General features: G+C 43.7%; 1 protein-coding gene across 11 annotated transcripts in view; it reads right to left on the bottom strand.

Moving 5' to 3' along the window:
• Positions 1-22323, bottom strand: part of KIF6 (kinesin family member 6) — a 389626-nt gene that overhangs the window by 87379 nt on the left and 279924 nt on the right. For all 11 annotated transcript variants that reach the window (XM_015136288.3, XM_078000037.1, XM_078000038.1 and 8 more), the window contains one exon: positions 7342-7450. In XM_015136288.3, the coding sequence (XP_014991774.2) occupies positions 7342-7450 (109 nt within the window). The remainder of the gene's footprint in view (positions 1-7341; positions 7451-22323) is intronic.

The following is a 22323-nucleotide window of genomic DNA, read 5'->3' as shown; positions in this document are numbered from 1 at the left end:
CCTTTGCCCCTCTCCCCATTAGCGCCTTCCCTCAATCCTGGAGTTTCAGCCATTCTCCATCCTCGATATCTATCAGAGCATTCCAGTTAGCTCCAACTGCCTGAGAGCAGAATGCAGTCATCTCTCTCCCAGATTATTGCAACCACTGCCTGCTCCTTCCCCTGCATTTGCACTGCCTGTCCGCAGGCTAGTCCCCACACTTTAGCCTGAGTGATTCTTCTTAATGCAAACCTGGTCCTGTTACTCCCCTGCTCAAAACTCCCCAGTGCTTCCCAGTGACCTCGGGAGAAAGTCCAAATTCCCTAACAGAGTGAAGTAGACTCTTCATGCTCTGGCTCCTGCTGCCTTCTCCAGCTTCTTCTTTTCATCTCCCACAACCTTCCCAGGCTGGCCTGAATCTCAGTTTCATCAAGTGTCACACTGTCTCTCATCTTGGGGACGTCCCCTTTACTTGGAGCCTGTCTTTTCCCCTGGCTAATTTCTGCCTAACCCCTCAGTTTCCACAGTGGCGTCTCCTCCTCTGGATAGCTCTCCAGGACTGTGCAGGTCTACAATGCGTGACACCCCCAGGTGCTCCCCAGCACCCTGCACTTCTGCCATCGTAGGCAGACGGCATACTATATGTGAATTGCCTGTTTACTTGTTTGTTTTCCTTTCAATACGGTAAGCTCCATGAGGAGAGCAACCACGTCTGCTTAATTCAGTCTTTTCTCTGGGGCTTAGAACAGGGGCTTGTACCTAGTAAGCATTCCATAAATATTTGTAGACTAAAAGAAGATAAGCATGTGAGCAAGTGTGTGTGCAAAGGCAACGTGTGCAAGTGAAGAGCACTGAACTGGAAGTCAGAGTAGGACCAAATGCCTACCTCACCTCTTAGCAGCTGGGTCTCAGGCTCTTCATTTCTAGGATTAGAAAGAGATGCCTGTCAGGGCTGGGTTGATGTGGAAATAGCATGCATGCAAATGTGTTTTGTGTGTCATAAATTCATTATGACCATGGCCTGGCAGTGTAGGAACCCCCAGTAGGGAATGTGATGGACTGTGAGGGAATGTGTGTGGGAAGCAGTAACCACAGATAATAGTTTGTCTCAGCAAACCAAAGGATTAGAAGGGATCTCTGCAAGTCAGTGGTCAAGGACACTCGAGATGGTTGCTGAGTTTCTCATCTTCAATGGGAATAAAAAGGATGGGGGAATTGAGGGAGAATCTGACGTTAACTTCCAAGACCAGTTCCAGAAAGAATCCCATCCTGCTGTGGGTGTGTCCGGCGGAGATACTCATCATGACTGGGGAAGCAGCTGGCTCTGCCCCACACACCATTCACTAGGGATCATGGGCAGTGGCTGCTTTTACCCATGGGCCAAAGAGAACATCAGTGGCTGATGTTCATCAGCCACTCAGTCCCCATGAGCCTCTGCACCCAGATGCCCTGTCATGCCAGCTGAGATTGCTTCCTGAGGATGGTGGGCAAATATGTGTTTGAGGGCAAAGGGTTCCTACAATATCTTTCCTACTTTTCTTGTCTAGAACAACTAACTTAATATGTTACTTTTTCATAGTGTGAACATCCAATACCCTTCCCTGTCAGAGAGGAGGACAGAAGACTGGACCTATATTTTGCCATTTTTTTCCTCCATAAACTTGTACCTTGTACCCTGGCTGCCTGCACTTTACTGTGATGAAGATCCACCCTTTGTTCCCCTTATGCTTTTTAAAACATGCCAGTATTCCTTTTCTGTTTCATCTCTCTGGCTATGGCCTCCCTCTCTCGCCTCCAATTGATCATCTCCTCCTCTGACCCCCAGAAGCCTGCTGCACCCTCCTGCTTCTCGGAAGCTGTAAGTCTTCTCCAGCCATTTTCTTGGCTGCCAAGATTTCTCAAAGTCAATTTCAAATTGTCATTCACAAACAAAAAAAGTGTTTTTTGAGTAGCTGTTTCTTTTTTTTTTTTTTTTTTTTTTTTTTTTTGTGGCCAGCACTGCTTTTAAAATTGTGGAGAGGCTGAGAAGATTTTAATCTAATCTCTGCTCTCAGAGTTTATCATTTTAGTTCAGCAGAAAAGATGTAAATATAAAAGAAAGAAAGGGAAAAATCACAAAGGTTAAAAATGAAAGTCTAATGGGGGCCAGGAAACTCCTCCTCGCCATGGGAGTTACCTCCTGATGGTGCCACATGGTTTCTCTCCGCCCTCGGTCCGGTTTTCCTGTTGGTTTTAGATGGCTGTTCGATTCTACGTCAGAAGGATCCAACTGAGTGAAGGGGTGCTTTGCTTTGTTTAGTTTACATTTTCAACACCTGCATTTCCAATAGCAGTTAAACTCCCCATTTATTTCTTCTTTTGTTATTGAATGGGACTCTGAGACTGACGGATTCAGTTTGTATGAAAAATCTGCCACAAAAGAAAGTTAGCTTGCAGACCCTGGGCACTGGTATTTGCCAAGCATGGGGTTTCCAGCCTCTCTTCACATTACTGTATACTATAGGGATGAGTCATGCCTGGAAAATGTAGTGATTGTGAATTGCAGTTGTCCTCTGCTGAAAAATCCGGCTTAAGAATTGGCTCACATGCTCTAGTTCACCAAAGGGCGAACATCCTATTCATGTGCCAACATCTTATTTCTCTTGTCACAGACAGGCAGCACAACTTCCTTGGACTGGGGACCAGAGCTTAGAGATGCTAGAGATTCCCTGTGAGAGCAGCAAAGGGTGCAGGAAAAAGGGGAAGAAAAACCTTTCATTAAGTAACATGGGGCTGAGTGCATTGGCTTACACCTGTAATCCCAGCACTTTGGGAGGCCCAGGGAGAGAGGAGGATCATTTGAGCCCAGGAGTTTGAGACCACCTTTGGCAACATAGAGGGACCTTATCTCTACAAAAAGTAAAATTAGTCAGGCTTGGTGGCATGCATCTGTAGTCCCAGCTACTCAGGAGGCTGAGGCAGGAGGATCAGTTGAATCCAGGAGGTTGAGGCTGCAGTAAGCCTTGATCACACCACTGCACTCCAGCCTGGGCGACAGAGTGAGACTCTGTCTCTTCAAAAAAAGGTAACGTGGAATGAAGGGGATGGGGGAAACACTCAGTGTCCCCTCCTGCAAATCTAAATCAATTCTTATACTCTGGGGCGGGGCTGAGAGAGTCAGAAGAGATTGTGGGTTACCAATAATCCCTGCATTTGTGCTTAGAACCTACTTGCTATGGGTTACAGAGGCTGAACTCATTCAAGGCTTTTGCGTGGGGGCAATTAGTTCCAGCCCCTATTTAGTGGCATTTTGCCAACATAATGTCCCAACACCAGCACGGTCAGACCACAGAATTAGTCTGACGTGAGAAGTTTGGGGTGAAATGGGAGTCCAGGCTGGTGGGTCCTGGTTGCTGAGGTCTATTAGGAAGCTGAGGCTTAGAGATGAGGCAGGAAGCCGTCACTGAATTTCACCCTGAGTCAACCCCCTCCAGTCTGTGTCTGTATTCCCAGAACTGCCCATCTTCTCACAGTTGGGCCACATGAGTCCTTCCTGTCACTAGATGGACTGGGAGCAAATGTGTGGAAGGGGCCCGGGTTACTGGAAGAGCATTTCCTAAAGTAAGGGTGGCATGGAAGTGTCCCTATGAGCACCTGTGAGGCCTTCCTTTGATGTCTGTTTTTGAAACCCTGCTTCTGCCGTTATTTGTTTTCATACAAGAACATTTTTCTTATTCCTCTTCCTTAAGCAGTTATGAACATGTAATAGCTAATAATTCAATACTCTCCATCAATGCAAATAACAGCTCCAATCCTAAGAAAGGGGTAGGTTCTGGGTTACATCCCCTATACCGAATAGTCCTTTAATGGTTAGTATTACAGGAACATTAAACAGATATAGAAATTTTAAAAAATATATGGGCCAGTTTCCTGACTTTTCATTTGATTTAAAAAGACGGATTTACTGCTGGGAAAACCTCTTTTCAGAGGAAAGCTTGTGTGAGTTTTATTAGTTCCCTTGCACTATGGCCACAAGGAAGATGGGATCATCGGTATTGCCAGCCCATCCTGCACACCTTAGGTATGTTTAAACTCAAAAGCACATTTGTCGTGTGGGTTGTCAGAACTCTACTGTACAGAGTGAAGTGAGCTCTATATTAGAAGGCTTTGGAAGACCACAACATCCTCATCCCACTCACCCCAGACCCCAATCCCTGCTGAAAATAGACCTCAACTCAGGTTACAAACCAGAACCAGAAACAATGCCAGCTTTAGAATAAGAAAGATGAAGTGCTATGTTCTCCCTAAGTCAGCGGTTCTTCGACTTGAGCATGTATAAGAATCACTTGGTGATTTTTTTTTAACCTGTAGGGTTTGAGGGATCTTACCTTAGAGATTCTGGATCTCATGGTTTCTGGACACTGTCTAAGCCAGTGGTTTTCAAACCTACTTGCTACTGGAATCTGCTTTTTAAAAAGAGATGCTCAGCTTGCACCTAATTTAATTAGAATATCTGGGGAGTCAGGGCCAGGCTTTGGTAGCTTTTAAAAGCTCTATGGGTTCTTTTAATATGAAGCCAGTTATGAGTCCCTTGTGCAAGCTAAGAAGCCTCCCGTATAGACATGGCTGAAGGCTCTTTGGAAGTCTTTTGGATGAGGCAGCTAGCTTGACATGCTTATCTTCAGACAGACAAGGTATCCTGCCCCAACACATCCAACTGGCCATATTAAAAATTCATGGCTTACAACACAGATAAGCATTAGAAGACTTGTGAAACCCTTGGATTTACAGGCTGAAATTTGTGCAGATGTGCATATGTCCCCCTTTCTAGGGAGACAGTCCTCAGCTTCACTGGATTTGCTTTATTTTCTCCCCTATCCCCTTGTTTTATTCATTTACTCATTAATTCCTTTTTATCCCCATGCCCTGCTCCCATTCTTGCAGGTAAAATCTGCTAAAGTATATCTGGAACTCATAAAGTATACCAGGGACTCATAAAGTATACCTTTTTGCTAAAGTATACCTTTTTGTTTGCATGTTTTTCTTTGCTTTCTGTGGATCTATTTGTAATTTATCTGAATGATGTGCTCTTACTCAGTGCTATGCTTTTAAGATCTATGTTAATTGGTATGCATACATCTAATCCATGACTCCCACCTGCTGCATCCTGCTTCATGGGGCATCCGCATTATTCTGCCTGTCTACTTCCCCAGTGATGAATACTCAGCATGTTTCCAACTCTCCTTGGCCATGAATAGCCAAGGTTGCTCACAGCAGCCCGGTGTATGTCCCCTTAAAAACCTGCATGAGAACTTCTTGGGAAATGTACCCAGAAGAGGAATTGCTGGGTCACAGTGGGAAGCAAGTAGTTCTTTTGACTAGGAAGGGCTGGACTGCCCTCCATATACAGAACCATATACTCCCATTCCCTTCACTGGATTCCTGAATGAGCTGAGATCTGCCCTCTGGTAAAGTGTAAAATGATAGGATGATAGTCTAGGCTGGGCCTTTGACCCTCATTGCAGTTTGCTTTTCTGTTTGCCTTTCTTTTTCCTTCTTCCGGGTCTACCTTCTTTCCCATTCCCTGTGGCTGCTGTGTTAAACCTTCATCATCACCCTCAAGTCTCCTATTCTACCGCAACTTCTTTTTCACAGAGAAAATGGAGGTTGTCTTTAATTTTCTCTCTCCTTTTCTCAATGTGCCAATGTCAGCCCCATCTTGATTTATTTTTCCATTCTTGCTCCCTTCCAGGGCTAACCTCCACTGAGCTTTTATTCCCTACCTTCCTGTCTTCCAGGAGCCTTGCTGTGTCAGCTTTTCCTGTTGTTTCTCTACCTCTCTCTTACCATTGGCTTATTCTGTGGTCTATAATATTAGCCAATTCTTTCCCATCCTGAAACCAACTTCCCTTCTACTTAAGCTACCTCTCTTCATTCTTTTTAAAAATGTTTTTCGGCCAGGCGCAGTGGCTCATGCCTGTAATACCAGCACTTTGGGAGGCCAAGGTGGGCAGATCACGAGGTCAGCAGATCGAGATCATCCTGGCTAACATGGTGAAACCCCGTCTCTACTAAAACTACAAAAAAAATTAGCCGGGCAAGGTGGTGGGTGCCCGTAGTCCCCGCTACTCGGGAGGCTGAGGCAGGAGAATTGCTTGAACCCGGGAGGTGGAGGTTGCAGCGAGCCAAGATCACACCACTGCACTCCAGGCTGGGCAACAGAGAAAGACTCCATCTCAAAAAAAAAAAAAAAATGTTTTTTATCTATCACCAACTTTTTAAATGCAGTGACATTTCTTCTCACTCACTCCTCCATGCCTGGCAGTCCAGACAATGGCCTTCTAGTTGCAAAATCTCTGTGCACTTCCCAGTTCCCTCCTGCTTATTTCTCTGTCGCATCTGACACTACTGGCAGTCTGCTTCTTCTTGGAGGTGGCTCTCCTCTTGACTTGGCTCTCAGGACATTATTTTCTCCTGGTTCACCCCCTCTTCTTTCTGTTTCTTCTCAGTCTCCATCATGGCCTCCTTTCCCTCTACCTTCCCTTCAAACTGCTTTCCCTTATGGCTCCCCTCTTTAGGCCTCAGCACTGCCACATGTCCTCCTGAGAGCTCATCTACTTCTTAGGCCTCCTGAGTTGTCATATGATTCTCAAACCCGGATCTCACTTTAATTCAACAAGTAGTTCTTGAAAACTTACTGCGTGGTAGGATCCAGAGTCCCATGTGACATATGAGAGTTCACTCTTCTGAGCTCTAGACCCCTACATCTGATAGAGTTTGTTTGCTACAGTTTGAGGATATGTGTATACCTCACAGACTAGCTAAAATAAATTATATACCTCTAAGTAAGCTTCTTTTGAAGGGGTCCAGAACATAGCCCTGTCTGACAACATGTCAGCAGATAATCCTGTCTGCTCTGATTTTAGCCTGGAGAAGGCACCAAAGGTCTCTGGGTCACAAGATGTGCACATATTTTCTTTGACTAAGACAGGACTGCTCTCCAGAACAGCTGGAGTGCCTGCAGTTCTAAGAATATAATTTGGTCCATAGATTTTTTTCCCTCTCCTTTGGAACAGTAAGGCATGGACAGAGTACAGGCTGATGAGAATGACCGTATGATGTGAGAATTGTAAATCATGTTGATACTGTCAGTAACAGACCCTGCCTTAAAGTTGCTTACCCCAATAGTACTGGGACAGTGAGGCTCACACATGAAGGAGAATTGTACCAGGCTGGACATAATTAAATGGGAAACTGAATAAACATTATGCCTTTCTTGTAATAGTTGAGTTGGGCAGATTAGGAAGGACAGAGTAAGCAAATCTCCTCTAGGCTGGCCTGGCTGAGCCTCGGAGGACCAGCTGCTCCCTGAGACAGCCTTACCTCTGTTTCAGAATCTGTTTGTTGTCATCGATGGTAACGCTGTCAGCGTGGTCCCTCTTGAAGATTTCAAAAGCCTCCTGGCGCCCTAAAGACATTTCCTCTCTCATTCCTGTTTGGAGACACAGGGAAATGGCCTCAGTCATGGCATCAGGATCCTATTAATTTCATTGTCACTTTAGTCAGACCACAAAACCAGCCCTGGCTCCAAGAGGCCCACAGCAGAGAGGCTCTGACCAGACAGGTGGCCCCAGGCTCTTCCAGCTGGCCACCAACCTGCCTAGGAGGCCCTTCCAGTGCCACCCGCTGCACCCCCCAGGACTGTGCCTGCACAGCCATGTGACTCGTGGGGGGCGGGGTTTGGAACGCCTGCCTGCTCAGAGGAAATGAAAACCAGAACACCAAGCCCTGGATTGCCGAGGACATCTGCAAATGTATTTTCTTGCCATCGTTCAGTGCCACATTTCTCCCTGGTATGCCCTATTTTGTTTTTCTATTAAATTTCCAGGCATTTAGTTAAAGGAATTATAATCCAAACTGAAAGATAGCATCTAGAAAATTCTGCTCTTAGTCTCTGTGTAACAATTCATTCTTGTTTCCTGTGGTTAGTGAGGGGGGTCTCCGCTTTTCTTCAGGAGTAAGGTTCTCAATCACAAGACCCATGAGCTGGCCATGGCAGGGGTCCCTAGGTCATCTCTAACTTCAATATCCTATATCGCCTTTGCCAACCCTCACTGCTGGGCGCTGTTCAGAGTTTAACTTCTGGAGCCACGGTCAGTACAGCCAGGACCAGGCTCTCTTCCTCACCACCTCCCGGAATGAGCGTCAGTGCAGATGTGTGCCTGGGACCCCTCAGTGAGAGCTGAATTCACCACTGGATTTTGGATGCATCTACAGAGCCATTTTTTTAAATGCTTCCACCCTTGTTTCCTTTGCTTGGGAGGCCTTTTCCCACGTTTTCCTCTAGTGACTCTATCTCCGTGGAGCTTTCGTCAAAGCCCAGGCAGAACAAACCCTCTTTCCACCATGTTCCTTATCAATACACCTATAACACCCACAGCCCAGTGGTGGACACTGTCACTTCATATGACAATCCTTTCTGGTGAAATGTAAGTTTCTCAGGGGGTAGAGATAATGGTTTTTTGTTTGTTTGTTTCGTGAATCCTTGTGTCTTGTTCAATGTCTAGCATTTAGAAGGTGCTCAGCATACATCTGTGAAACGAATCAGGTTGAGAATGAAGCTGGGTGGTGCCGAGTCTTGCTCTTGCTGTGGGAACACAGTCCGGGGTTAGTGAGGCTTACTCTGAGCCCAAGGGTTCCGCACAGGCTTTCATATGGGCCACATACCACATCTCCTCTTGCCTGGAAAAAACTCTCTGAGTCCCATCACCCATCCTAAGGGTGAGTAACTGGACTAGCCCATCTGACACCAATTTAATGATTACTGTTGATAAAAATAGCACCGTGAAGAATGTCTAAATGGTGAGGCACACAAAGACACCCCGCCCTTTTCCGATCAGAAGCAAATGGGGACGACTCAGCTTTGTCTCCACATCTGCCTTGCACACTCTAGAATTGAGTAGGCCTGGGAATCCGCTTATATGAGATGCGGAAAGATGATCCCTGGTGCATGAGAGACATTGAGGGGCACGTTTCACCAGCAGAGCCCATCAGGAGCCAGCGGATTAATTGCATACCTCTCCCCTGTCCGGGTCTGCACCCAGTTCTAACAGTGCATGCCTTTTGCTACATAATAAAATAATAACAGACGGTAGAGGGCATGAGACTTTGGACTGGAGTTAGTGAAGAGAAAAGCTCCACAGAGACCACACTGGAACCTGCTTGTGGAATCCCCAAATTGCCTCCCGCAGGGGAGCTGATGAGCAGGCTTCCACCAACAGAGGTGTGGGGGTGGTGGGTGAAAGGGGTGTGGGGATGGGGAGTGAAAGGCTGCTCAAAAAGCTGCAGGGAAGAAGAGTTCACAGCCTCTTCCCTCTCAGGCTCTGCTTTCTCTGCAGAGTTGACAGTGTGAACTGACAGCTGGGTGGAAAGGACCATGCCAGAGCCCGTGGCACTGTGGCGGCATCCACTCCTGGGAGAACCTACAAGGCACTGAGCAACCCACTGGGACTAACTATATTCCCAACAACCAACAACACAAAAGTAAATGACAATATGAAAACATGAAACAACATGAAATGCACCTTCCCTGAGGGCCTGGGCGGTGGGAGCAGAAAGGACATGGAGGGCACAGAGGAGACAAGCGCAGGAAGTTTGGGATTATTGTGTACAGAGTCTTGAAGGACCTATTAAGAAATTCGGGGCCAGCAGCATAACATATTCTACATGCATTGCCAACTTTCAAAGACTGAAAATGAATAAAGTACACATTATGGGAAAGTTACACTGGAGGGATTTAATACTCTTGATGACTTAAAAGGCACTGAGGGGTCCTGAAGTGCCAAGGGCTTATCATCAGAAACATAACATTGGCTTTCCTTCTATCACGGACAAAGTATTCTCGAGTTGGAGTTAGTTGATTGTGGTGACCACAGGTGAAGGACATCAGAATGATGGCTATAATCTTGTCAGCTGGTTTCCCAAATGTCCACTCAGGGAGGCCAAGGTGAGGTGGCTGAAGCGTAGCCGGAAGGCAAAGAGGCAAGGCCAGGCCAGGATGCCTGCAGAGACTTCATGGCCACCACTTGGAGCAAGGCTGAGGTCCACAGAGGGAGGCACGTGGGAAGGACTCACGGGCAGCTCCAGTGTGTGAGCCCAGGTCCCAGCCTGGCCCTACCCCTGACCATCCCCATTCTGCTTATTCAGAGCTCATGTGCAGCTCCTTTGGATTACACTAATATACCACTTCTCACCCCAATTTGGGATCAGCTGCAAAGTTAATGAACAGCTTTTATTTACTGAAGAAATCACTTCCTTGTCCCCCTGAGGATTTAGAAAACAGGCTCTTTCTCCTATGGCAAGTTCCTGTCCCTCAGCATGCACTGTATGCGTTTGAAAGAGAAAGAGCAAAGGAGCAAAAAGGGTGATTAAAAGCTCACCTTGCTAACGAGACAATCATCTATTTATTCTCTCAAGAAGCATTTATTTATATTAGGCATTGTGCTAGGCATGTGACAGAGATGTAAAGTTGAATATTAAAGCTTTGATCCTTGGTTTAAAGAATTCGAAGTCCAGTAAGGGAGAAAGAAAAATGAAAAATGGCCGGGCACAGTGGCTCACGTCTGTAATCCTACCACTTTGGGAGGCCAAGGTGGGTGGATCACCTGAGCTCAAGAGTTCGAGACCAGTCTGGGCAACACGGTGAAACTCCATTTCTACTAAAATACAAAAAAAAAATTAGCTGGGCATGGCGGCACACACCTGTAATCCCAGCTACTTGGGAGGCTGAGGCAGGAGAATCACTTGAACCCAGGAGGCAGAGGTTGCAGTGAGCCAAGATAGCACCACTGCATTTCAGCCTGAGTGACAAGGCGTGACTCTGTCTCAAAAAAAAAAAAAAAAAAGAAAAGTGAACAAATATTTACAATGGAGGTTGCCGCTTGCTGTAGAGAGGCATGTGTCCAGCATGTGGGAGAGGGAGGAAGGGAGGCAGGGACTCTCAGTGAGAGTAGAAGGCTGTAAGCAGGAGGGAGCAAGTGAACTTCATCCAGAAGGATCCTGAAGGATGGAGCAGCATTTCCCATGTGGAGAAGACATGGAAGAAGATAGCAGGTGGAGGGGGCAGACATTGGAGTGTGGATTAAAAATGCAACCTGATTAATATGGGTGGCTCTGCCATCCAACAGAAATGACCTCTAGGTGATTAAAAAATGAATTTCTTATATACTCTATACCAAAAATAGTATCATGGGCTTTCTTACATATTATTTCAGTTAAATTTCTCTATGATCTCTGTTAATAATTTCATTTTATAGATGAAGAAACTGAGGCTTAGACAAACAACTGATTATAAAGGGGTGAAAAATGCCCAGCTTTTAGAGGCAGTCGTTTCTGCTCTTAGATCAGTTTTTCCAGGGAAAGTAGGCCTGACAGAGAGGGCAAGGTGGTGGGGCTCAAAATGACCTCGTAGTATTAATAGTAGATTTACCCATGAGATCATACTCTTATTCGTGCCTCTCTGTCTAAAATGTTGATTTATTTTTATAATATCACAGAAAAACAGAACCATATATAAATTTTTTACTACCTGCATAGTTTACTTCATCTGTTAATATGTTTTATTATTATTTCTAGAATTTGTAAGCTCCATGAGGGCAGGTATTTTTAAAAAATTTTTATTTCAATAGCTTTAGGGGTACAAGTGGTTTTTGGTTACATGGATGAATTGTATAGTGGTAAAGTCTAGGATTTTAGTGTACCCATCACCTGAATAGTGTACATTGTACCCAATAGGTAGTTTTTCATCCCTCACTCCCCCAACTTCCCCCATTTGAGCTCCAATATCTATTATACCACTCTGTACACATTTGCATACCCATAGCTTAGCTCCCACTTATAAGTGAGAATATGTGGTCTTTTGTTTTCTGTTCTTGAGTTATTTTACTTAGGATAATGGCCTCCAGTTCCATCCAAGTTGCTGCAAAAGACATTATTTTGTTCTTTATGGCTGAGTAGTAATCCACACCACATTTTCTTTATCTGTTCATCAGTTCATGGACACTTGTGTTGATTTTGTATTTTTGCAATTGTAAATTGTGCTGTGATAAACATACGCATCCATGTGTCTTTTTTATATAATGACTTGTTTTCCTTTGGGGAGATACTCAGTAGTGGGATTGCTGGATCAAGTGGTAGATTTACTTTTAGTTCTTTGAGAAATTTCCATAGAGTTTTCCACAGAAATTGTATTAATTTACAGTCCCACCAGCAGAGTATAAGCATTCCCTTTTTACCACATCTGTGCCAACATCTATTGTTTTTTGACTTTTTATTAATGGCCTTTCTGGCTGGGGTAAGATGGTATTTCATTGTGGTTTTAATTTGCATTTCCCTGATAATTAATGATGTTGAGCATTTTTGCATGTTTGCTGGCCATTTTTATATCTTTTTTTGAGAGATGTTTCTTCATGTCATTTTCCCACTTTTTAATAGGATTATTTGTTTTTTTCTTGCGGATTGGCTTGAGTTCTTTGTAGATTCTGGATATTACTCCTTTGTCAGAAGCACAGTTTGCAAATGTTTTCTTTCATTCTGTAGATTGTGTGTTTACTCTGTTGATTATTTGTTTTTCTGTGCAGAAGCTTTTTAGTTTAATTAGGTCTCATTTATTTTTGTTTTTGTTGCATTTGCTTTTAGGGTCTTAGTCATGAATTCTTTGCCTAGTCCAATGTTCAGAAAAGTTTTTCCTAGTTTTTTTTTTTTTCTTCTAGAATTTTTATGGCTTCAAGTCTTAGAATCTAAGTTTTGAATCCATCTTGAGTTAATCTTTGTATATGGTGAGAGACAGGGATCCAATTTTATTCTTCTACATGTGGCTATCCAATTTTCCAAGCACCATTTATTAAATATAGTGTCCTTTCTCCAGTGTATGTTTTTGTCTGCATTGTCAAAGATCAGTTGGTTGTACGTATTTGCTTTATTTCTGCATTCTCTATTCTGTTCCATTGGTCTGTGTGTCTACTTTTATACCAGTACCATGGTGTTTTGATTATTATAGCTTTGTAGTATAATTTGAAATTAGGTAATGTGATTCCTCCAGATTTGTTCTTTATGCTTAGGATTGCTTTGGCTATTCAGGCTCTTTTTTTGGTTCCATATTAATTTTAGGATTTTTTTTCTAATTTTGTGAAAAGTGATATTAGTATTTTGATAGGAATTGCATTGAATCTGTAGAGTGCTTTGGGTAGTATTGTCATTTTCACAACATTAATTCTTCTGATTCATGAGCGTGGGATGTTTTTCCATTTGTTTGTGTAATCTATGTTTTTTTTTCATCAGTGTTTTGTAGTTCTTCTTGTAGAGATTTTTCACCTCCTTTGTTACATATATTTCTAGGTATTTTATGTATTTTTTGTGGCTATTGTAAAAGGGATTGAGTTCTTCATTTGAGTCTCAGCTTGGTCCTTGTTGGTGTAAGCAGTAATACTGATTTGTGTACATTGATGTTGTAAACTGAGGCTTTACTGAATTCATTTATCAAATCTAGCAATCTTTCAGAGGAGTCTTTAGGGTTTTCTAGGTATAAGATCATATCATTGGCAAACAGTGATAGTTTGACTTTCTCTTTTCCAATTTGGATAAAAGCAAGGATTTTTGTCAGTTTCGTTTGCAGCAATATTTCTAGAATCCAGATAGTACTTGGCATACAAGAGCACTATAGTATATTTGGCACACCAAATATCTTTTGAATGAATGAATGAATGAAAAAATGCTTTAGATGCTTAATGTCTTTCCTTCCGGTATAGCATATGGTGATGCTGTGAAAAATGAGGCATGTATCCATTGCTCTCTCTCTCTCTGCCACCATGCTACTGGACAGTTTCATCTCCTACATGGTATGATTTTAGAAATTCAACACCATCTTCTCCACAGTACATGTCACCATGCTTACTGGCCCACCATTAGAGATGAATTCCAACTCCAAGAAGCTTTTATAAAAATGCAATTACAGTCCTGCCCCACATAAAGACGTTTCAATCAATGGAGAACTGCATGCACGACGGTGGTCCCATATGGTGTCACAGTTGTCATAATGTCATAGTGCAACACATTTGTCACATGTTTGTGGTGATGCTGGTATAAATAAGCCTACTGTGATGCCAGTTGCATAAAAATATTGCATATACAATTATATATAGTACATAATACTTGATAATAAATGATTATTTTACTGGTTCATGTATTTACATACTTTATTTATTTATTTATTTATTTTCGAGACAGAGTTTCACTCTTGTTGCCCAAGCAGGAGTGCAGTGGCCTGATCTCAGCTCACTGCAACTTCTGCCTCTTGGGTTCAAGCGATTCTCCTGTCTCAGCCTCCTGAGTAACAGGGATTACAGGCATCCACCACCATGCCTGCTAACTTTTTGTATTTTTAGTAGAGAGGAGATTTCACCATGCTGACCAGGCTGGTCTCGAACTCCTGACCTCAGGTGATCCACCCACCTCAGCCTCCCAAAGTACTGGGATTACAGGTTTGAGCCACCGTGCCTGGCCTACACGATACTTTTTATCATTATTTTAGAGCGTATTTCTTCTACTCATAAAAAATAAGTTAACTGTAAAAAAGCCTTGGGCAGGTCCTTCAGGAAGTATTACAGAAGAAGGCATTGTTATCATAGGAGCTGACGTGCCATGTGTGTTACTACCCCTGAAGACCTTCCAGTGGGACAAGGAGGTGTGGAGGTGGAAGACAGTGACACTGATGGTCCTGACACTGTGTCTTTGTTTTTAACAACAAAGTCTAAAAGCTTAAAAAAATAAAAAAATTTTTAAAATAGGGAAAAGCTGATAGAATAAAGATATAAAGAAAAAATACTTCTGTACAGCTGTATAATGTGTGTTTTAAGCCAAGTTATTACAGAGTTAAAAAGTTAAAAAATTAGGTTTATAAGATAAAAAAGTTACAGTAAGCTAAGGTTAATTTATTATTGAAGAAATATTAGAAAAAATGAGTTTAGTGTAGCTTAAGTGTACAGTGTTTATAGAATACACAGTAGTGTACAGTAATGTTCTAGGCCTTCACACTCACTCACCACTCACTGACTCACCCAGACCAACTTTCCCTCCTTCAAGTTCCATTCATGGCAACTGTCCTATACAGGTGTTTTTATTTTTACACTGCATTGTTACTGTACCATTTCTATGTATAGATACACAAATGCTTATCATTGTGTTACAATTGCCTACAGTATTCAGTGCAGTAACATGTTACACAGGTTTGTAGTTGAGGAGCATTAGTTTATCCCATCTAGCCTAGGTGTGTAGTAGTCTATACCATCTAGGTTTCTTTAAGTATACACTATGATGTTCACAAAATGATGAAGTCACCTAATGACGCATTTCTCAAAATGTAACTCAGTTGTCAAGTGACACAAGACTATACTCTTGAAGGTATCATTATTTAAGTGCTAGCAAAGAAAAAATTCACAATGTATTGACAATTAGCTAAGAGGTACTGCAAAGATATACATTTTATCTTCTTCCCAACTTTGTTTAGTCTGTCAGACTCAGCTCCTCATCAGAGCTGAGGACCTTGGAAACTTGCAATGCTCATTTCTAGAGCTCATTTCTTAGTTGTTTCCTTTTAGTGAGTTTTAATCACAGGTCCCAGCACTGGATCCCTGAAAATATGAATGATTAAGAGAAGCCTGCTGGCTTGCTGAGTTACAGAACCATTTAAAACCTAAAGGAGAGGAATTTCTGAGTCTCAATCTCCATAAGGTGACATTGCAATTTGGGTTGTAAGTTGGATGGAAAATATTTACAAGTCCCAAAGGTGTAACCTCTTCTGAATTTTGATGGTGGTCAAAGAGCATGTAGGTAGAAATGGTAGTCAACAAAGGGCTTTCAAAATCAGCCTCCGGGTTGGGTTTCTGAAACATTAGGCATCCAAATTCTTGTGCGCTGGTCCCTTACCCACTTCTTAATGCTTTCTTTTTTTGTCAACCTGAAATTTAGTTCCTTATTAAGCTAACGAATACAACTTGGTACTTTGGGAAGCCCTCCCAACCCCCAACACAGGGTCCCATGGAAACCAAACGGAAAGGAAAAACATCGGAAGTGGAGAATTTATGCTATTGCCTTTGGGCCTGCTGTCTGATTTCCTTTAGTCTGGGGTACGTGGGCCAGAGCTTATTTTCCTGGCTGCTCCCAAACAACCTACTGCTGCTTAAGCTATTGCTCAAAAATTGACAAAAGTACAATGATGGAGAGAGTTGTGTTATTCATGCTGAAAAATGATTTCCTAGTCAGAGCCAAAAATATATTTTCGTTGGGAGATATTCACTCGCGTGGGGCCTTGGTTCCCTCTGACTAAAGAAGAGAGGGATGAGAAGAAGACCAGCAGGGGATGGTGAACAGTGAGAAGCGGGGTGGATTCCAAGGAGAAGGGGGTTTGGAACACACTGTTTGGGACTGAAAGCATGAGAAGGCTCAGAGCTGGGTGGGGGGCATGCGGTGCTAAGGCAGGAAGGAAGCTGATGATTCACGGTGGGAATCATATTGAAGGATGATTACATTCTGTGGCTCAGTAGTGGAAGCTCTTTAAATTGAAGGTAAGGGAACAGCTCTGATACCATAGTATCATGAATACCTACAACATGTAGTATCTGGAGGTGCATACAAGAATGAGAAGCAATGGGCATGGATCAAGTTTGTTTTTTATATGGTGCCTGCAATAACCTTCTATCTGAAGTGAAATTTCTTGGTAAGTGTTGACTTGGGTGAAATAGACAAAAATATCCTCACCTAAATAATCAGAAGAGAATTCCATTTCAGTGTGTTCCAAACCCCCATCTCCTTGGAATCCAGCACCCCCTTACTCTTCATCGTCCCCTATTGTCTTCTCTCCCCTCTCTTCTTCAGTCGGAGAGAACTGAGGTCCCTGAGTGTGTGCAGAATGAACGGGCTAATGGGAGGAAAAGGAAATAAGGCTTTAGAAGACAGACAAGGCAGAGCTGAGGAAGGGATAATCTATCAAGTTGTAGCATGAAATATAAAGGTCAAGAGGGATAGGAAGGTCAGGGGGAAGGTCAGTGAGCCCACACTCTTGGGAGTGGTGCTGGATGTCTCCAGGGGCATAGAGAGGAAATGGTGGCTTCAGCCAGAAACTCAGGTGCAGGACAAGCCAGCAGCTTCGACGATGGAGAGCCAAGGATGCACTGACACTGGACTGAATACATGCATGGAATGGGGCTGGGAGCTAACAGATCTTATAAGAGAAATGAGCCATCTCCCAGAAAGATTAGATGGAACAGTGGAGATAGTGTCTTTTCCTTCCTCCCACAAGGATGCTTGTGATTTAGGAAGGAGGAGTTTTTGAAAGGTGCATGAAAGGCAAGGATGTTGAATATGCAGCCCCTATGTTACCACTTTCCCTCTTCATACCCCTAGAAGACATCGCTGACCAATCCCAGCATTCTTTTCTGGGAAACTAATCATAGCATTAGAGTTCTCAGCACAGCTTTTCAGCAGCCTCTGCCAGTCAATCATCCCTGGCATAGACGCTCTTCCTTTAATAGGTGGCTTCCAGATTACTAACCAATTAAATGACAACTGCCACTTGATAATAGCAAATGTCATCATTTACTGTTACTGTCATCATGCCGGTGCCACCTGGTCCCATCGCTTTAGGAACGCATGTGCAGATGGCCTCCCCTGGAGAGCAGCGTCATGCCCTAGCATGCGTGTATCACTGAGGAGCCCTCCATTTGTGTTCCTCCACCTCCAGGGTGATGGAGGTCACCACAGTAAGCAGAGCCATCTGTCATGGTTCTGCTGACTTTAAAGGGCCTGGTGTAGCCCAGCTACAATTTGAGGGGTTGCTGGGCGGGTACCGCAGGGTATGAAATCTGAGGATGAGGGGAAGAGAAAAAAAGCCACGGCCAAAGTGACTGCAGATGTGAAGACCAGAGATCAGATCTTTTGGGGTGACCAAGGAGACTCACTCAACCTACTTCCTCCTCTCGATTGACAATTTCTGGAATGGGCTAGTGCCCCAAGGCTTTGAGGTTAAAGGGCTATGTTCAAGTCAGATAATATCACCTGGGCTAGAGTCCTCAGATTAGGACTTGCCTTGGAGTTTCTTAAGTAGCCACATGAAAGATGTCAAAGGAACCTTTAATTAGTAGGTTTTCAGGGCTGGCTTGGACCAGGCTGAAGCATGGTAGGCTTGGCAGGAGCTCTAGGGAGGAGAGAGAAGGGAAAATCTGAAGTGGAAAGCCACATAAACCTTAAGAGACCCACCCAATGGTGGCACCACATCTAAATAAATCAAATGGGTTCCTGACTCCTGATGCCAGAAATCACACATCCCACGGGCTACCCACACTGGCCCAGCAGTGCAGACCGTGCGGGCTGGGTGGAATGAAGCGGGCAGTGCTCAAGGCAGGTTGTGTTTTCCTTTCGTCTTGGTAACTGCATCTGATTCACCCACCTGCTGCAGCTGCCTCCTGGACTGTCCCTTGAGCAGGTGAAGAAAGGGCTGGCATGCCAAGGGAGTGGACAGGCCTGGAGCCTCTGAAAAAATGGCAGCTGCTCTGGGGTAGCTTCTGATTGCCAGCAATAACAAAAGACATCTAAACAGTGGTCCTCAAGAGCATCTGCACAAAACACTCATTTTCCTAACCTAGCATCTCTGGAGTTTTTATTTCGTAAATGTTCTCATCCAGGACAAAGTGCCCACATGGGCTCTTACAGAAATCCGTGGACAGACGCAGGCACTGAGCTTGGAAAGCAGCCTGGGTCATGTTGGCATTTCTGCGTTTTGGAGCCAGCTTAGGAATCTAGAGGCCAGCAATGTTTCCATTAAATAAGACAGCACGCTGTGGCTCCTGCTGCCAGGCCAAACTGGATCTATTGAGTCTTTTCTATTGATTTTAGCCCACAGATGTGGCAGCACTGAAAGAGCCTGGATGTCTAATTCCAGGCTCAATATTTGGACCAATCCTGAGAATCCGGGTGGAAGAACACATGTGTCTGAATTCTTTGTAGGTTGACCGACAGCTCCCTGAACAGAAAGGCAGCAGTTTTCTTTAGCTTAGAAAGAGGCTCCAGATTGGCCAGGCGTGGTGACTGATGCCTGTAATCCTAGCACTTTGGGAGGCTGTGGCGGGCGGATCAAGAGGTCAGGAGATTGAGATCACCCTGGTGAACATGGTGAAACCCCCTCTCTACTAAAAATACAAAAAATTAGCTGGGCGTGGTGGTGGGTGCCTGTAGTCCCAGCTACTTGGGAGGTTGAGGCAGGAGAATGGCATGAACCCGGGAGGTGGAGCTTGCAGTGAGCCAAGATCGCACCACTGCACTCCAACCTGGGCAACAGAGTGAGACTCTGTCTCAAAAAATTAAAAAAAAAAAAAAAAAAAAAATAAATAAATAAAAGAAAGAAGCTCCAGATTCTACAGAAGACAGGATTCCCTGAATCTCAAATGTCCTTGACAGGTTCCAAAGGCCATGGTTCACAGGGTCCTGTTGAGTGGCTTTCACCCTAATAAGATTAGCTCTTGTGTCAGCTGGTGCTTCAGAGGCAGTGGTTAAAGCATTGTTGACATGTCCTGTTGTCTGAAAAATGAGGCAAATTTTCTATCTATGCCTAAATTAGGAATGGATTTGCTATAGACTCATTTATTTTCATGTATTTAATTTTATTTATTTTTATTTTATTTAAGACAGAGTCTTGCTCTATTGCCCAGGCTGGAGTGCAGTGGTGCAATCTTGGCTCACTGCAACCTTTGTCTCCCAAGGTCAAGCAATTCTTGTGCCTCAGCCTCCTGAGTAGCTGGGACCAGAAGTGTGTGCGACCACACCCGGTTAATTTTTGTATATCTAGTAGTGATGGGGTTTCGCCATGTTGGCCAGACTGTTCTTGAACTTCTGGCCTCAAGTGATCTGCCCACCTCAACCTCCCAAAGCGCTGGAATTATAGGTGTGAGCCACCAGGCCTGGCCAATTTTTATACATTTATTAAACAGAATTAAAGAATTGCATTCTAGATAAGTAGCAAAAAATATCCCTTCCCTGAAATATGTATGGATTTAAGTAAAATTCTATTTCCTTAGCTTGTAAGTAAGTAGAGGCAAAATGGAGTTTAGATATGCTTATGTTCACGTTTTGGGGAAAAAAAGGAAGAGGAAATTTATTTTTTTGTGCCTTCCATGTGACAGGCACTGTTCCATATTTCACAAATATTAATTCAATTAATCTTCACAACTCTATTGGTGGTGGTGGAAAGCTAATGCTTATTGAGAACTTTGCATGTACTAGAGGCATTACATATGTTGTCTTATTTAATTCTTACAATGACCTAGTCAACTAGGTAGTATTGGGCCTAGTTGGCAAGGTTATTGAGGTTGAAAGAGGTTAAAAGTAACTCCAAGTCAATAGTTAGTAAGTGGCAAAGCCATAACTGTATCCTAGGTTTGTCTGACTCCGAAACTCCCTTTCTTTTTTTCTTTTTTTGGAAATGGAACCTTTATTTCTGCACATGCCACCCCAGCTTTACGGAGGCATAATTGACAAATAAAATTGTATATATTTAAGGTTTACAATGTGATGATTTGATACAGGTATATGTTGTGAATGATTACCATAATCAAGTTAGCTAATACATCCATCAACTTACACAGTTACCTGTTTTTTTGTTTGTTTGTTTTGTGGTGAGAACACTTAAGATCTCTTTTAGCAAATATCATGTATACAATACAGTAATTAACTACAGTCACCATGCTGTGCATTAGAGCCCGAGATATTGGGTTCAACATCTCCTCATTTCCCCCAACTCCAGCCCCTGGCAACTACCATTCTACTCTCTGTTTCTATGAGTTCAACTTTTTCCAAAACGCTCCTTTTGCATGCTGTGTTGCTAAGTGAAAATCATTTGTCCACTAGAAATGATCTCAGAAATACCAGCAAACCACTGATGTCAGACCTAAGGGTCAGAAGGTCAGAGATGGTAAAAAAATAAAAAAATAAAAAAAAAGGGAAATTTTTGGAGGGTTGTGAGCTGGAATGTGGACCAAAACCCATCAATCTGCAGTTCACAAGAGCTGGAGATCTCTGTGAACAGGGAACTAGGGAAGGCACCGGACACCTGGGAGGAGCCGCATCACCTGAGAGCCCAGGGGCTGGGTTATGGAGCATGGGAAAGTGAAGACCTGACTGGCTTGTAGTGAATCCTTGATTCTGCCATTAAGGACTTTTTGGTTACAGAACTCTGTTAGTTTCAATTAAGTACAGTAATTATCTTTCCCCAATCTGTACAGTGATTGTGCTCCAAACAGTCTCCACAGTAAATATACACTTGAAATGGTGGTTGGACTGGAGTTGAGGGATGGTGGGGGCACTACAGAGAAGATGAAAGGGCAGGGCCCAGGTTCTAATAATGTGGGCTTTGGGGAGAAGAAACACCCATCGCCCAGTGAACAGTGGTGAAAAGAGGCGAGAAGCATCCAGGAGGTGATCCTTTCCCCTCTGACCTCTCTGTATCCTAATAGCTTCTTCTCTGAAAAGCATTTTATTGTTTAAATATAACATTTGTTTATTCATTCGGGCTGAGTCAACTGGTGAAACAGACCATCTGTTAACAAGTACTGAGTATCTACACTATTGACACTCTTTTCTATGGTTAGTTGGAGATAAGTAAAAGAAATATTGTCCTTGACCATACAATTTAGCTCAGCACTGAGGGCATGGGAAGGTCAAAGTTTATGTTAAAAAGCAGGCGAAGCAGATAGACAAGGCATCAAAGGTCACGTGGCTCAGAAGGTATAGATGAGCGGGAGAGAGCAAAGGAGCGGGTGTTCAGATTGCAGAAGGATTTCTCAGGGAATGTTCCTCCTGAGGCAGGTTTTAGAAGCACTGAGAAGCAGGAGCTAGAGGAAAGGGGGTCGGTGTTATTCCTGCACAGGAAACAGAATGGCAAATCCACAGGGATGGGGAAGATCCCACCAGGTGAAGGGCTTGGCATGGAGACTGGCAGGACCTCAGGGATTTCCTTTGGCTGCCAGGGGCATTCAGGCTCAAGTGGCCACTAGGACCAGACACCGCACTCTCAACCAGTTCCCTGTTTGCCCAAGGTATTCCCAGGCAGAGACTCAGTGAAGTTTTCCACAGGCTTGTCATTGGAAAACTTTTCCCTCCCTCCTTCAGATGATTGAAGATTTCCTTTAGTGTAACAGCAGGCTGCTCTGAAGCCATGGGTTGAGTGCTGGTTTCAACTACTAGCTGTGTGCCCTGGATCTGCCATTTATTTTGCTTTAAGTTTCAGGCTCCACATCTATAAAATGAAACACATAATAACTG

This window comes from Macaca mulatta, chromosome 4 (assembly GCF_049350105.2).
Source record: "Macaca mulatta isolate MMU2019108-1 chromosome 4, T2T-MMU8v2.0, whole genome shotgun sequence".
NCBI lineage: Eukaryota > Metazoa > Chordata > Mammalia > Primates > Cercopithecidae > Macaca > Macaca mulatta.
Note: the sequence above shows the minus strand (reverse complement) of the source record. Positions and strands in the feature narration are given on the sequence as shown.